This window comes from Polypterus senegalus, chromosome 18, assembly GCF_016835505.1.
Source record: "Polypterus senegalus isolate Bchr_013 chromosome 18, ASM1683550v1, whole genome shotgun sequence".
Classification (NCBI taxonomy): domain Eukaryota; kingdom Metazoa; phylum Chordata; class Cladistia; order Polypteriformes; family Polypteridae; genus Polypterus; species Polypterus senegalus.
This window is the reverse complement of record NC_053171.1, coordinates 30512967-30528220: the sequence shown is the minus strand read 5'-3', so window position 1 is coordinate 30528220 and position 15254 is coordinate 30512967. Positions and strand designations below refer to the sequence as shown.

General features: G+C 41.2%; 1 protein-coding gene across 4 annotated transcripts in view; it reads right to left on the bottom strand.

Annotated features, from left to right (window-relative positions):
• tdrd9 (tudor domain containing 9) overlaps window positions 1-15254 on the bottom strand; it is a 178663-nt gene that overhangs the window by 26468 nt on the left and 136941 nt on the right. For all 4 annotated transcript variants that reach the window (XM_039741781.1, XM_039741784.1, XM_039741783.1 and 1 more), the window contains one exon: window positions 2825-2914. In XM_039741781.1, the coding sequence (XP_039597715.1) occupies window positions 2825-2914 (90 nt within the window). The remainder of the gene's footprint in view (window positions 1-2824; window positions 2915-15254) is intronic.

The window sequence follows — 15254 nt, the reverse complement described above, 5'->3', positions numbered from 1 at the left end:
AAGTGGCTCAGGTTGTGCGATATTATAACTATACTGCAAGTTTACAGTGGGGTGATTGTACTTATAAGTACAAACAGTTCTACAAGGAGCACTTGATTGGCTGCATTTAAAGTTCTTGGGATTAAACTGTTTTGAACCGCGAGGTCCGTACAGGAAAGGCTTTGAAACGTTTTGCCGTGGCAGAGACAGCGTGTGCTTAATGCCGTATACCGATAATTCTCTTTCCAATCAGCTGCTGCTGTGATTCACACTCAGATACAGTGATATAAATACTTCGAGTGGTGCAGTGAGAGAAATATGGAAAAAGATGATCCGCTGTGGCAACTCCTAACGGGAGGAGCTGAAAGAAGAAGAAGAAGAAGGAGAAGTGAGAGTAACAACGCTAAAGCAGTTATGGCATTTGGAATACTATGGCTCTTCCCTGGACCATTATATTGTTACGAGTTAATTACAATCAGATGCATTACACTAATAAACAATATGTGGTTAGTTTCTGTGTATTTATAAAGCCGCGTCATGAAAATAATGAGTAATCACACAAGAACAGTACCACTGCTTTGACGCTGGGTGCCGCCAGTTTGCAAAACCGAGCAGAGAACTTGCGTACGACAAGGCATGAGGTACCGTGGAAAAGTGCGTGGCTTTACGCCAAGTGTAGGTTTTTTTATACATGGAAAAGTTCTTACGCAACATTTCTGTGCGTACGCACCGTTTATACATGAGGCCCCTGGACATTAAAGGTTTTTTTCCCCTGTTCATCAGTATCAGAAAAACACACTTTAAATCTGCAGCGATTCAAAGTTGTATAATAATAAAATGTAAAAACTTCTAAGGAGGAAAATATTTTTTATAGGCAGGGTAAATTCTAAACTCAGACTGTATAATTATAATCACATTGGGTGGAAATGGACACAAGGCACAGTATTGTAACAGAAACTGCTCACTAAAATGAACTTAAGTTCTTGTGTGGTATGCCAAAATTCACCTGGATGTTTTACAGAATAGACAAATGTCAAACGTTTGTGGTTATGTGCGCCCCATAATGTCTGAAAAAAGCAAAAGCTTCTTTTCATAAGAGCCTCTCTGTCATGGTCTGGTATATTAGTAGAAATTCAAGGATGATTTTCTGTGCCAGACCATATATGATTTGCCACTGAAGGAGTAGCTATAAATAAGACAATTGTCTGATGGTGTCCTGGGATCTGAATTGGCAACAGTGTCAGAGCAACTTAAAGTACTACAGAATTGTCAACCAATCCAGGGTTTGAAACAGTCTAAAGTTAAACTGCCGGAGGCTTTAACATTTTTTGTTCTACTAGTCAGTTTGGCAGTGGTAACAGTCCTAAATTCTAATATTTTTTTTTATTTTACCAACAAAGATCAAACTATATGTATACATCCTTTATGAAATTCTTTTTAGATGGGTAAATCAACAAGATAGTTGGCATGACAAAACCTCTCCGGTGTACTGGATAAAACTGCATGGTAACGAATGCACGCAAGACAAAGGATTAGGTCTGTAGTTTATTTATAGAGGTGCTCTGAACTCTGTGATGCTGATCTTCGTTTTAATCTGACAATATGACATTGCATTTTATTCTACATCTGTTTTTCCTCTTCAGTGGATGCTATCATTTTAATTAGACACTTAAGCAGCTTTGTTCTTAAAGAAACGTGCAGTGGTGACTTGACTAATTTATTTTTGAGAGTTGCTGGGAAATTTTTTTTTTATTTTCATTTTTCAATACACAAAATGGCAAGAAATTAAGATACACCAAGAATCTCATATGGAGACAGAAAATGTGTCAAGGAGGTGAATTCTCTGAATTGTTAGATATCGATGACCTTGTGATCACAAAAGAGTTAGAAGTGATTAGCTGGGAACCTCAAGAGGCTTGCAAGTAAATGCCAGAAAAAAACTGGTAACACTGTTATTACTAATAGCAGCAGATGGATAAACAAAATAGAACTGTGCAATGTAGAAAAATTTACATACAGTATTAGAAGTACACTATAATTCAAGGGAATTTGGGGACCTGAAGTGAAAACTGGTGAGAGAATAAAGGTGGCATAAAAGAAATGGCAAGAGGTCTCAGAGGTGATACATGATAAAAGGATGCAGAAAAAGGTAAAGAAGTATTTAACAGTAATTAAAGCCAGTCTATGGTGCAGAGACAGTGCAAAAAGAAAGGAGAGGAAGAGAAACTTGAAAAAACTGAAATCAGAATACTATGGTGTGCTTTGGGGTGTCCTTACTTAGCTCAAGGAGAATTGGCTTTCACAGTGCTTCATTATCAAGTATATTCAAAACACTAACTAGATACACTACAGTTAATTCAAAACATATTTGAATATGACCAACAACATTGATTTTAGATCATAAATTTTATTTAACACTCCCAGTATTAAATGCCAACTAGCTCCCTGGTTTTTAACACTTAAAACAGATCCTTAAAATACTGACTACTTTTAAAAACTACTTCTTAAAATCCCAGTATTGTAATATTAGGCTGTATTTAGGATTGGCTACATCAGAGTCCGAGTCTGGTTAATAAGGAAACACTACAAAGACCGGTGGGTTCATCTCAAACACAAGGTACATATGAAAGCACCTACAAATCAGCATCGGCTAAGGGATTAATATTTTTCAAAATCTATATTAACATACAAACCATTTGCCTACAATCAAGTGAAGTTTCACTAAATACAAATGACAATTCACACTTTTGTGGTATGATGACAAAAATTGTTAAGCAGGATGTCAGATGTACATAATCCATGATATATAATGGTTTCTACAGAACAGAAAAAAAAAACACATCACCTGAAATGGATGATCAAGCACGTGACAGGGTATTTGTCTCAAACAATCAGTTCTGGTGAGCAACATATTTCCATAGTCAACAAAAAACACCTAAATAAAACAAAATATTAATCACTTAATTTATAAATTGTCTTCAATCTCCCAGTCTCTACAAGATGAAGGCATTTGAGTGTTCCAGTAATCATGAGAATAATTACATTTGTTAGGATTATTTTACAGACTTACCCATGAAGAACTGATCAAAAGGAATGGGACAAACATTTATCAAACATTTGTCATTGATAATGCAAATTCAATCAAATCCTGCTTGAAACACAGATTCAAGGACACACTCAAAGTCAGACATGGCTTTTTTACGCAAACACTCAACAACCAGATATGCTTACAAAATATGCTTACACGTGAACACAGAAAACTGCCTGTTGGGAAAGTGACCTTAACTTCCCTGGTGGGGAATGAACCACAGTTTGCAAGGGGGTCTACCAGGTAGATGTAGTCAAAAGCACCTCTACAATATTTTAAGGCTCTGGAACAGATTTTTGTTCCTGCTATTCCCAATCAGGCTGATTTTAAAATGAGAGGCCCTGCAAAAGTGTAGGAACACTCGAGCAGCAAGGAGGTTAGTGTATAATTATAATTTTTAACGTTAAATTAAATTTTGCTGAATTTAACTTCAAGCTGAACAGAGTAAATCTACTGTTATCTGAGCTTACATACTTAAAAACTATTAGGATTATTTGGCCTATTTATAAAAAAAAAACAAAAAAAAAACCAAACATGCGGTATGGTGCTTGAAAAGATACAGCTTACCAATATGTTGAAATTTCATCATTCATGAGGAGAATAAAAGAGAAGTCTGGGAGAGTGTGAAAGGGATGAGTAGTCTGCATAATCAGAATCAGATAGGTAAACTGTTGAAGTGCAAAGTTGGTTGTGACTGTAAGTAATACCCAACTTCATATACATTTTAACCTGGTCTGATGTCAGATGTTCTGGACACTCAGGTAAAGAATGTAATTCATCTGTAAAAGGATCCCTGCACTGGATTAGATAGACAGGGGCATCAGCTGGACAGTCAATCAAAGCAAAAATATCACATTCCTAAAATTAAGTAGGAGTCAATGTTGTTCAAAAGGAGCTCAGCTCACAAACATGAGCTTTCCTGAATTTTGAAAAGGTGACGTACACCGATTTTCAGTGAAATCTGCTTAAGACTTCTGTAGTGCAGGCTGCTGCAAGAGCTTTTGGGTGAAAAATGGTTGTGCTTGTCATAGTAGAAGTCCTATGATCCATTACTGGAAACATTTCCCATTAAGTGAAAGGAAAGATGAATTCAGTGCAATCATAGAAGTATGATCTTCGTATGAGACTGAGAAGTATTGGAAGGCCAAGGCAGTGGTTAAATTGAAATTATGGAAGGAGTTTGGCGATATCACAGGGATGAAATTCAACAACTCAAGAATGGCAGACGGCTGTTCTCAGCAGGAGAAGGTAAACGTTGACCTCCACTGGGAATGTCAGCAGTTGGTGGAAGTATATTTTTAGGAACTTCAAATAAAAAGATGAAAGCACTGGATAATGTATGAGGAATGTGCTGGTGGCCCTTGAAGACTACACGGAAGACAGGGAGAATACCTTGAGAGAAGCAGACCAGACTAATGGTCTCTATTTTTAATAAAGATCAAACTTTTTTGTGATTAAGTTTATATCTACTCTATATTACTGCTGGGCAGTATGACCAAAATTCTATATGACGGTATTTTTCTAAATTATACCGGTTTCACGGTCTTCAACGGTATTTTTTCCCATGCATGAATAGATGTTAACCACATTTTCCACTGCAATTACTGCAGAAGATAGAATAGCCTATTCCACTGTCATGAGCACTGTACAAAAAAAATTTTAATGTACACACAAGTATTAATACAGGTTTGCATGGCCCCATAAAGTGATAGTTTTCAAGGGGGTGGCACTAATGAAGAGAAGGAACTTTTTAAACAACTTTACCATCATTAAACTACATAATATTAAAGCTAATAAATAATAAATAATAGTGCAACTTCCAGTAACAACATTATTATTTCAACACTTCAAGCCCAGGTGCATTACACAGTATTTACCAAATAAAAATAAAACAAAACAAATGCAACTTGGTGAGGCATCTTTACCAACTGAACCATCATTAAGGCAAATTGCATTAATATGGACCTTGCTTCAAGCAAAGTTATATACATAAATAATAAAACTGCAACTTGCATTTATAATGCTATTTGTGGTATAGCCCTACAGAAGCGTATTGGGCCACAGTGAAGAGAGAAAAAAAAACAAAAAAAACCTATATGTCAAGCATAAAGTCGACATGCGTCATGGAGTGTTCAGAACTTTAAAAAAATCTTCGTTATACATGTTTAAATATGCCACCCATTCAGGGTTGCACCCATCCCAGCAAGCATTGTGTGCGAGGCAGGAGCAAATCCTGAACAAGGCGCCAGCACATCACAGAATGAACACGAGCAACACATACACTAGCACGGTCAATATAGCATAACAAAACCCCACAACCTACATGACTTTGAAAGGAAACTGAAGCACGCCGAGTAAACCCACCAAAAAAAAACACAAAACATTCAATTTCAAGGCAGGAAACATCCGGGACCCCCTTGCTGTGAGGCAGCAGTGCAACTTCCACGCCACTGGGCCCACCACATGATTAATATATGCTTTAATGCATTTCATCAGGAAAATTATATCAAGTATTTAACTTAGCATTCTAAATGTTCAGGGAGCAGGAATATCATGAAATTAATGTATTGTGTGTGGCAAGAGCTGCCTGCACCTCCTCTTAGTGCAAGAGGAAATCAGTTTAAGAAGCACGTAGCGATTAACATGGCTCGGGGAACACTTAACACAAATCATTTAATGTGCTACATAACTTATGACACGGTAAATTAAATGTTCATTTTAAGATGAAGTTTAGTTTACGATGTTCTACTTTAATGACAAATTATGAGAATAAAGTCAGCATGTCGACTTTATTCTCGTCATAAGCGTTGAGATTAAAGTGGAAATGTCGAGAATAAAGTCAATATGTCGTCATACTATTACACAGTACCCAAGAACATTACACAGTATTGGGGAAAAAAAAAAAAAAAAAACTAAAACAAGTACAACTTGGCTTGCAGTATTATCGTATAGAAACAGTATTCACACATTTGAACATAATGGTCTACATCCAACCTTTTAAAACCAAAGTAGCTCCAAACAACAGACATGGCTACTTTTTTAGCAAATGTTCTTCTGTGTCATCATGTTCAACTTTATCATCTGCTACAGCTTCAGTTGCGGAATGTTCTCTGTCCATTTTCACCACTCAACACCTCCACTAACGCATGTACTCTGTTGCATGTGTGTTTAGTAGTGCAGCAGTGAAAAAGTCCCCCCTTAATTTCGCCTGCATCCGTTACTTTACTATTTAAACCATATATATATGGTTTATACTATTTAAACCATATATATATGGTTTAAATATATATATATATATATATATATATATATAGCCACTCTGATTACTTTTTTACTCGAACATCTGTAAAGTGAAAACCATGTGACTACCTGTTGAAGCTCATCGAGAGAATGCCAAGAGAGAGTAAAAAAGTATTTAGAGCAAAGAGTGGCTATTTTGAAGAAACTAGAATATAAAACATGTTTTAAGTTATTTCACCTTTTTTTGTTAAGTACATAACTCCATATGTTTTCATTCATAGTTTTGATACCTTCAGTGAGAATCTACCAATGTAAATGGTCATGAAAATGAACACACATTGAATGAGGTGTGTCCAAACGTTTGGCCTGTACTGTGTGTGTGTGTATATATATACATATATACATATATATATATATATATATACATATATACATATATATAAATATATACATACATATACATATATATATATATATATATATATATATATATATATATATATATATATATATATATATATATATATATATATATATATATATATATATATATATATATATATATATATATATATATATATATATATATATATATATATATACATATACATCACACGTGTGCATGGGAAGCAGCTGAAGGGCTTAGACAATACTGTTTATACATCTGCCCAGGGGGGAGTGCGCTGACAGCTCTTTCTGAGTTCTCTGCAGGTCTTACCGGAAATCCCACCAGGAGCCGCCATTTCCAGGAAGGACACACCACCTCCGGTTCCGGCCCCAAGAATGAGGTCACTTCGGTTCCGGCCCCAAGGGTGATGTCACTTCCAGTTCGGCCCAGAGGGCGACATCATTTCCGCCCTCTGAGCTATAAAGCTCACTGCCTTTGCTTAGGCAGGCAGTTCTGTCTTGGACTCTGTTGTGTAAACAACTGTTTGAAATATCCTCAAATTCTATTGCAGCCGGAAACCGCATTAAGCGGGTGGCTGCCCCAAACCTTTCCGCCTCTGGTCTCCAGTTATTACAGTGGCGTAGTCGGCAGGATGGTGTCCCGAAGAACCGGGACACGGACCTTCAAGGAACCAGGTGGGTGAGTACGGGGCCGAGTTTGGGGCAGGGAGTGCGCGGAGGGTCAGGAAGGGCGGTGCAGGCTCTGCTCCACGAGCATAACCGGGGCTACCAACCCATCTCGTGGAGAAGGTAGAGGGACCCACAGGCGTGGGCTGGCTTCTGGGGAAAACACACGAGTGGCTCAGTATGCTCTTCTGGGTAGGAAAGCCGAGCGCCCATCGGGACCAAGGTCCCTGTTAGCGATGGGCTGTCCCCAGGCCGGCAGGGAAAGAATATAATAGACTGGGAGTTTAACCCAACGAAAGGCTGTCAGAGCAGGCTATGGCTCTCTGGCAACAGGTGGGTGAGTGGCTACGGCCATTTGATTTGACCCCCTTGCAAATAGTGCAGCAAGTGGCCTGTTTTTTGCTGCTACAGCGAATACCCCAGGAATTTGCCCAGCCGGCCTGGGGAGAATTCCATTCCTGGACGAGCTGCTACAGCTCTGCAACCCAGAGGCCGGCTGTGAAACCCGGGAGGGCAGACCAGCCGCTCTGTGGACTACCGGGAGTTATGTCCTACAAAAGCAGTCCCTTCCACGCAATCCAGAGCCTGTTCGAAGTCGCGGGCCGTCGGGCTTGCGACCTGTCGGGGAACAAGGCGGACCGTAGGGGACAATGGCGGGGTTGTTTGTGTGCCCTTAGCAATCCCCTGGCGGATAAACATACGGAGAGCTTATTATTAATGGACATATGGTAACAGCGCTGTTTGATTCCGGCAGTAACGTGTCTGTCGTTGCTCGCCGTTTTGTTCTACCGCAACAATGGATTAAAAAAAAGACCAGTCTAAAATGTATACACGGAGATATCCGCTCGTACAATACCGCCCGTGTTACGTATGTCTCGGAGGAACCCTTCGCGACTTACGAAGCGGTACACCGGATCCTCCGTTTCCGTAATCCTCGGGCGGACTGGTCTGACAGTAACGCGGTAGTTTAGAAAGCATTCCCCGAAAAGCTTTTGGCCTCGTTATAGATGATAAAGACTCATCTCAAGCTGCTTCCACACCGTGTAATCAGCCGACAGGGAGTGGGGCGGTAGGCCAAGAGAGTGACGAAGATACTCCCGGACCGTCGCGGGCTACTACGTCATCCACTAGCGCCCCGGCAGCGAGGGAGGATTCTCCGCCCCTTGAGGTCAGACCGACCCGCTCTCTGAGTTGCACTTTCAGTTTAGAGCGACTCCGGCTTCTTTCAAGAGAACAGTGGAATGGCGACTCTCTGAAGCACATAAAGAATGCAGTGGTTCTCGTTAACGCCAGCCACGCATTTGCCCATGCCACAGGGACCTCACTTTGTCATGGATAATGAATTATTGTATCGGGTTGCTGAACATGAGGGGAAGGTCCGGAAGTTGTTGCTAGTCCAGCGGACCTACGGCGGCAGGTTTGCGAGTTAGCCCACTCTCACCTTCTTGGAGGCCATCTCGGCTCCGATAAAACATTAGAGCGCATTAAGCTCCGCTTTTTGGCGGGGATTAATGAGGAGGTTCGCCGCTTTTGCATTTCCTGCCGGAGTGTCAACTGCGGCAAATTCCTAGGAAGGACCGTGCTCCTCTGATTCCCCTTCCCTTATTGGCGTTCCTTTGACAGGATTGGGGTGGATATAGTAGGACCCTGGAGCCCTCAGCCGAGGATATAAATATATACTCGTCCTCGTGGATTATGCAACCCGATTCCCTGAAGCCGTTCCATTGCGCCGCTACCACTAAAAATATTGCACGGAACTAGTAGGAGTCTTTTCAGCGTGGGCATTCCTAGAGAAGTCCTGACGGACCAAGGAGCGCCTTTCACCTCGGAAACGTTCAAGGAGACTGCCAAGTTACTGAAAATAAAGCATTTAAAAACCTCGGTGTATCATCCTCAAACCGATGGGCTAGTGGAGAGATTCAATCAAACTCTCAAGCAAATGCTACGTAAGGTAGTCAGCAAGGATGGGAGGAATTGGGACCAACTCCTCCCCCTTGTCCTCTTTGCCTACGGGAAGTCCCTCAAGCCTCTACGGGGTTCTCTCCCTTTGAATTACTATACGGAAGACAGCCCCGGGGCTTATTAGATATTTTAAAGAGGGCTGGGAAGGGGAGGCACAGCCCTCCACTAACATTTTGGAGTATATCGCCCAGTTGCGCGATAGATTTGATGTAATAAGACCTATACTAAAAGTCATATCGAGGAGGCACAATCAGCACAGGCCGCCTGTATGACCGTGGCACGACTCTCGGGAGTTCCAACCGGGGATCGCGTCATGGTATTGGTTCCTACTTCACACTCTAAACTGCTCGCACATTGGCTAGGCCCCTCTGAAATTAAGGAGAGGAAGGGATTGGTCGACTATTTGGTGAAACAGCCCAATGCCGACCAGCTGAGCGAATATATCATGTAAACCTGCTGAAACCGTGGAAGGAGAGGGATCCCGATCCCTCCTCGGACAGCCCTGCTCTCTCTCGCGAAGTAAGTGCCCTTAATTTGCGAACAGCTATCTCCCAGACAGAGACAGGAGCTCAAGCAGCTATCCGCTCGGTCCCAGAGGTGGTAAGTGAACAACCAGGTCGGACCTCTCTGATTGCGCGACATAGTGACTGACCGGGGTGATCGTCCGTGGCGACCCTACAGACTCCGGAGGCAAAGAAAGTAGAAGTGGAACTGGAAATCAAGCGAATGCTGGCACTAGGAGTGATCGAGGAAAGTAGTAGTCCCTGGTCCAGCCCCATCGTCTTGATTGCTAAGCCTGACGGCAGTTGGAGGTTTTGCAATGACTTCCGTCGGCTCAACCAAGTTTCCGATTTGATGCTTATCCCATGCCTCGCGGGCGACCTCCTCGAGAGACTGGGACCAGCCAAATTCTTGACTACACTTGACATGACAAAGGGGTACTGGCAGGTTCCTTTAACGGAGAAGGAAAAACCGTTTAGCACTCCTAGCGGACACTGGCAGTATCGTGTCCTTCCATTCGGGTTACACGGGCCTGCGACTTTTCAGCGTCTGGTGGACAAAGTGCTCCGGCCCCATAACTTCGTTCTGTGCTGCCTATCTGGATGGCGTTGTCATCTATTCCAGCACCTGGAAGGAGCACATACAGCAGGTCACAGCAGTATTACGGACATTGGAGAGGCGGGCTCGCATCAACCCCAAGAAATGTTACTTGGGTTGAGAGAAGCCAAATATTTGGGCTACCTAGTGGGCGGGGTACTGTGAGGCCACAGTGTTCCAAGTTGCAAGCCATAATGGCCTGGCCCGTCCAAACCAAGCGGCAAGTCCAATCCTTTCGGTTTGGCGGGTACTACCGCCGGTTTGTGCCTCGTTTCTCCGAGAGCGGCCCTTGACCGACTTGACAAAGAAAAGAGCTCCTAATACGGTGGTATGGTCTGATAAAGCGGGGCTGCATTCAGTGACTTAAAAGGGCTCTGACTTCAGCACCTATCTTAATCTCCCTAACTTCTCTCCCTTTGTCCTCCAGACGGACGCTTGGACACAGGCTTGGGAGCCGTGTTGAGCCAAAGCGTCGACGGTGTTGAACACCCGTTATGTACCTGAGCGGAAACTGTTGGACCGGAGACCAGGTACGCGGTGGAGAAGGAGGCTTGGCGATCAAATGGGGTGGCGCAGCTGCGGTACTACCTCTTGGGTCGCGTGTTCACTCTGGTGACGGATCATGCGCCTTTAAAGTGGATGGCCCTTCACAGGGAGTCAATCCCGGGTCACGAGGTGGTTTCTTGACCTGCAGCAGTACAAATATCGCTTCGCTCATCGACAGGGGTCCCTTCATGCCAACGCCGATGCCCTCTCCGGGCCCACGACCTCTATTACATATATATATATATATATATATATATATATATATATATATATATATATATATATATATATATATATACATATATATATATATATATATATATATATATATATATATATATATATACACATATATATATATATATATATATACACATATATATATATATATATATATATATATATATATATATATATATATATATATATATATATATATACATATATATATATATATATATATATATATATATATATATATATATATATATATATATATATATATATATATATATATATATATATATATATATATATATATATATATATATATATATATATATATATATATATATATATATATATATATATATATATATATAAATATAAATGTTTGGTATCATTCCTTTCAGAATGTATCAAACTTTAATGTGATGCTGTTAGATTTTCAGATTTTTATTCTGTTTTTAAATTATAATCTAAAAAATATCAAGAACTCTTGTCCCACGAGACAAGAGTTTGTGCCAAGAGATTTAACAAAGCCTGGGACCGGAATTAAAAGACAAAGAGTAGGACAGCTGCTGTACAGGCTTTTAAATGTTCAAAGCACCGCAAAAGATGCAGATCACAAGCTGGAGCTGATCGAGCAAAGATTAGGTTAATAAGAAAAACAAAACAACCCACTATATTACCATTTAAGGGGTGAGTTTCAGAGGAGCGACCACGTCTCCTTGGGTTGCGTTCAGCCCCACCCCCCCCCATAACAGCTGGAGGGCACCTCCTAATTAACATATAGCACATCAAATGAAATAATAACACAAACAATAGCAAGGAAAACCCACCATACCCAGAATAGGCAGTTGTGCCATCATGAATTGATGGGATTAAAGAAGGAGCAAAACTGCCGTAGTGCATGGCCTCATTGGATAAGTGCTTAATCTGTAATGTAGATAAAGACAAATTACATGATAATGACAAATACTCAGGAGAACTTCTTTTAGGAAAAGAAGAATAATCTGGGGGCAACAGAACCCAAATAAATTTGTTAATTTAGCACGAGTAAGGCTCAGAAATGTCCATTAGAATAAGAATTTAAAGTAAAGGAGCTTGTAAACTTGACCCCTCATGTTGAATTCTTTACTTTATTTTAATGGACAGAACTCATGCATATACAAGTAGGGGACTTAAGACAGGAAATGGACTCTGATCTAATAATTACCAGAGGCTACACGTTCTTAAAAACCTAGGTGTAAGCAGGCAATTCACCCTCTTTGGAGTCAGTAAGCCTACTTACGAACCCTATCTAAAACCAGGAAGATAAGCTATTCTTTCAGCATCTCGTCCATTTTCTATGGGGAAATTAATAAACACTACAACTATGGGGCTAGCATTTTTCTCTCCATAGTGCTGAATTCACTGGAATCCATCTGAACATGAAGTGTACCCGGGGGGATAATAGACCTAGAATATACACCTCTAAGCATAAACTCTATACTTATACCTTCTCTCTTATTCTTTCCTAGGTCACAAAGTGGAAGCGGAAGTAGAAGCAGAAAATGGCCGACAGTGAGAGGAATCGCGTTGCCGTCGTCGTTGAAGAACTCCAGGCACTCGACAAACAGATTCAGAAACTCCTGTCCAAACGAAGGTACAGTGGTGTGAAAAACTATTTGCCCCCTTCCTGATTTCTTATTCTTTTGCATGTTTGTCACACAAAATGTTTCTGATCATCAAACACATTTAACCATTAGTCAAATATAACACAAGTAAACACAAAATGCAGTTTTTACATGATGGTTTTTATTATTGCATGTGCCGATGGAGGTGTTCTAGCCTTGAACCCCCGCCTGCATAGCTGAAACACACCGAGGTCTTCATCTGCGTCGTAGTCGCTCCTATAAGGCGTGGGGGTGAAGCTTACTTGTCCTTGGAATTGAGCAGCACGAGGTGGGGTTGATATTACGTCGACTTCAGGTGTCGAGGATGGTTTATCCAGCAGCCGAGCCTTCAAGTCTCTAAGGTACAGTGGTGTGAAAAACTATTTGCCCCTTCCTGATTTCTTATTCTTTTGCATGTTTGTCACACAAAATGTTTCTGATCATCAAACACATTTAACCATTAGTCAAATATAACACAAGTAAACACAAAATGCAGTTTTTACATGATGGTTTTATTATTTAGGGAGAAAAAAAATCCAAACCTACATGGCCCTGTGTGAAAAAGTAATTGCCCCCTGAACCTAATAACTGGTTGGGCCACCCTTAGCAGCAATAACTGCAATCAAGCGTTTGCGATAACTTGCAATGAGTCTCTTACAGCGCTCTGGAGGAATTTTGGCCCACTCATCTTTGCAGAATTGTTGTAATTTAGCTTTGAGGGTTTTCTAGCATGAACCGCCTTTTTAAGGTCATGCCATAGCATCTCAATTGGTTTCAAGTCAGGACTTTGACTAGGCCACTCCAAAGTCTTCATTTTGTTTTTCTTCAGCCATTCAGAGGTGGATTTGCTGGTGTGTTTTGGGTCATTGTTCTGTTGCAGCACCCAAGATCGCTTCAGCTTGAGTTGATGAACAGATGGCCGGACATTCTCCTTCAGGATTTTTTGGTAGACAGTAGAATTCATGGTTCCATCTATCACAGCAAGCCTTCCAGGTCCTGAAGCAGCAAAACACCCCAGACCATCACACTACCACCACCATATTTTACTGTTGGTATTGATGTTCTTTTTCTGAAATGCTGTGTTTTTTACGCCAGATGTAACGGACATTTGCCTTCCAAAAAGTTCAACTTTTGTCTCATCAGTCCACAAGGTATTTTCCCAAAAGTCTTGGCAATCATTGAGATGTTTCTTAGCAAAATTGAGACGAGCCCTGATGTTCTTTTTGCTTAACAGTGGTTTGTGTCTTGGAAATCTGCCATGCAAGCCGTTTTTGCCCAGTCTCTTTCTTATGGTGGAGTCGTGAACACTGACCTTAATTGAGGCAAGTGAGGCCTGCAGTTCTTTAGACGTTGTCCTGGGGTCTTTTGTGACCTCTCGGATGAGTCGTCTCTGCGCTCTTGGGGTAATTTTGGTCGGCCGGCCACTCCAGGGAAGGTTCACCACTGTTCCATGTTTTTGCCATTTGTGGATAATGGCTCTCACTGTGGTTCGCTGGAGTCCCAAAGATTTAGAAATGGCTTTATAACCTTTACTAGACTGATAGATCTCAATTACTTCTGTTCTCATTTGTTCCTGAATTTCTTTGGATCTTGGCATGATGTCTAGCTTTTGAGGTGCTTTTGGTCTATTTCTCTGTGTCAGGCAGCTGCTATTTAAGTGATTTCTTGATTGAAACAGGTGTAGCAGTAATCAGGCCTGGGGGTGGCTACGGAAGTTGAACTCGGGTGTGATACACCACAGTTAGGTTATTTTTTAACAAGGGGGCAATTACTTTTTCACACAGGGCCATGTAGGTTTGGATTTTTTCTCCCTAAATAATAAAAACCATCATTTAAAAACTGCATTTTGTGTTTACTTGTGTTATATTTGACTAATGGTTAAATGTGTTTGATGATCAGAAACATTTTGTGTGACAAGCATGCAAAAGAATAAGAAATCAGGAAGGGGCAAATAGTTTTTCACACCACTGTACCTTAGAGACTTGAAGGCTCGGCTGCTGGATAAACCATCCTCGACACCTGAAGTCGACGTAATATCAACCCCACCTCGTGCTGCTCAATTCCAAGGACAAGTAAGCTTCACCCCCACGCCTTATAGGAGCGACTACGACGCAGATGAAGACCTCGGTGTGTTTCAGCTATGCAGGCGGGGGTTCAAGGCTAGAACACCTCCATCGGCACATGCAAGCATCTCAATCCAGAACCGGTTCGACCCTCTCCACGTCCCCAGTTTGCCTTCAACCCCGGGTGATGTAATCGTGGTAGGTGATTCGATTGTACGAAACCTCAATATCACATGCCCTAAACAAAAATCTTTTGTTTCTTGTTTTCCCGGTGCTCAAGTCCAAGATGTGATGAGACGTGCGCCGACCATCTACGAGAAGCACAAG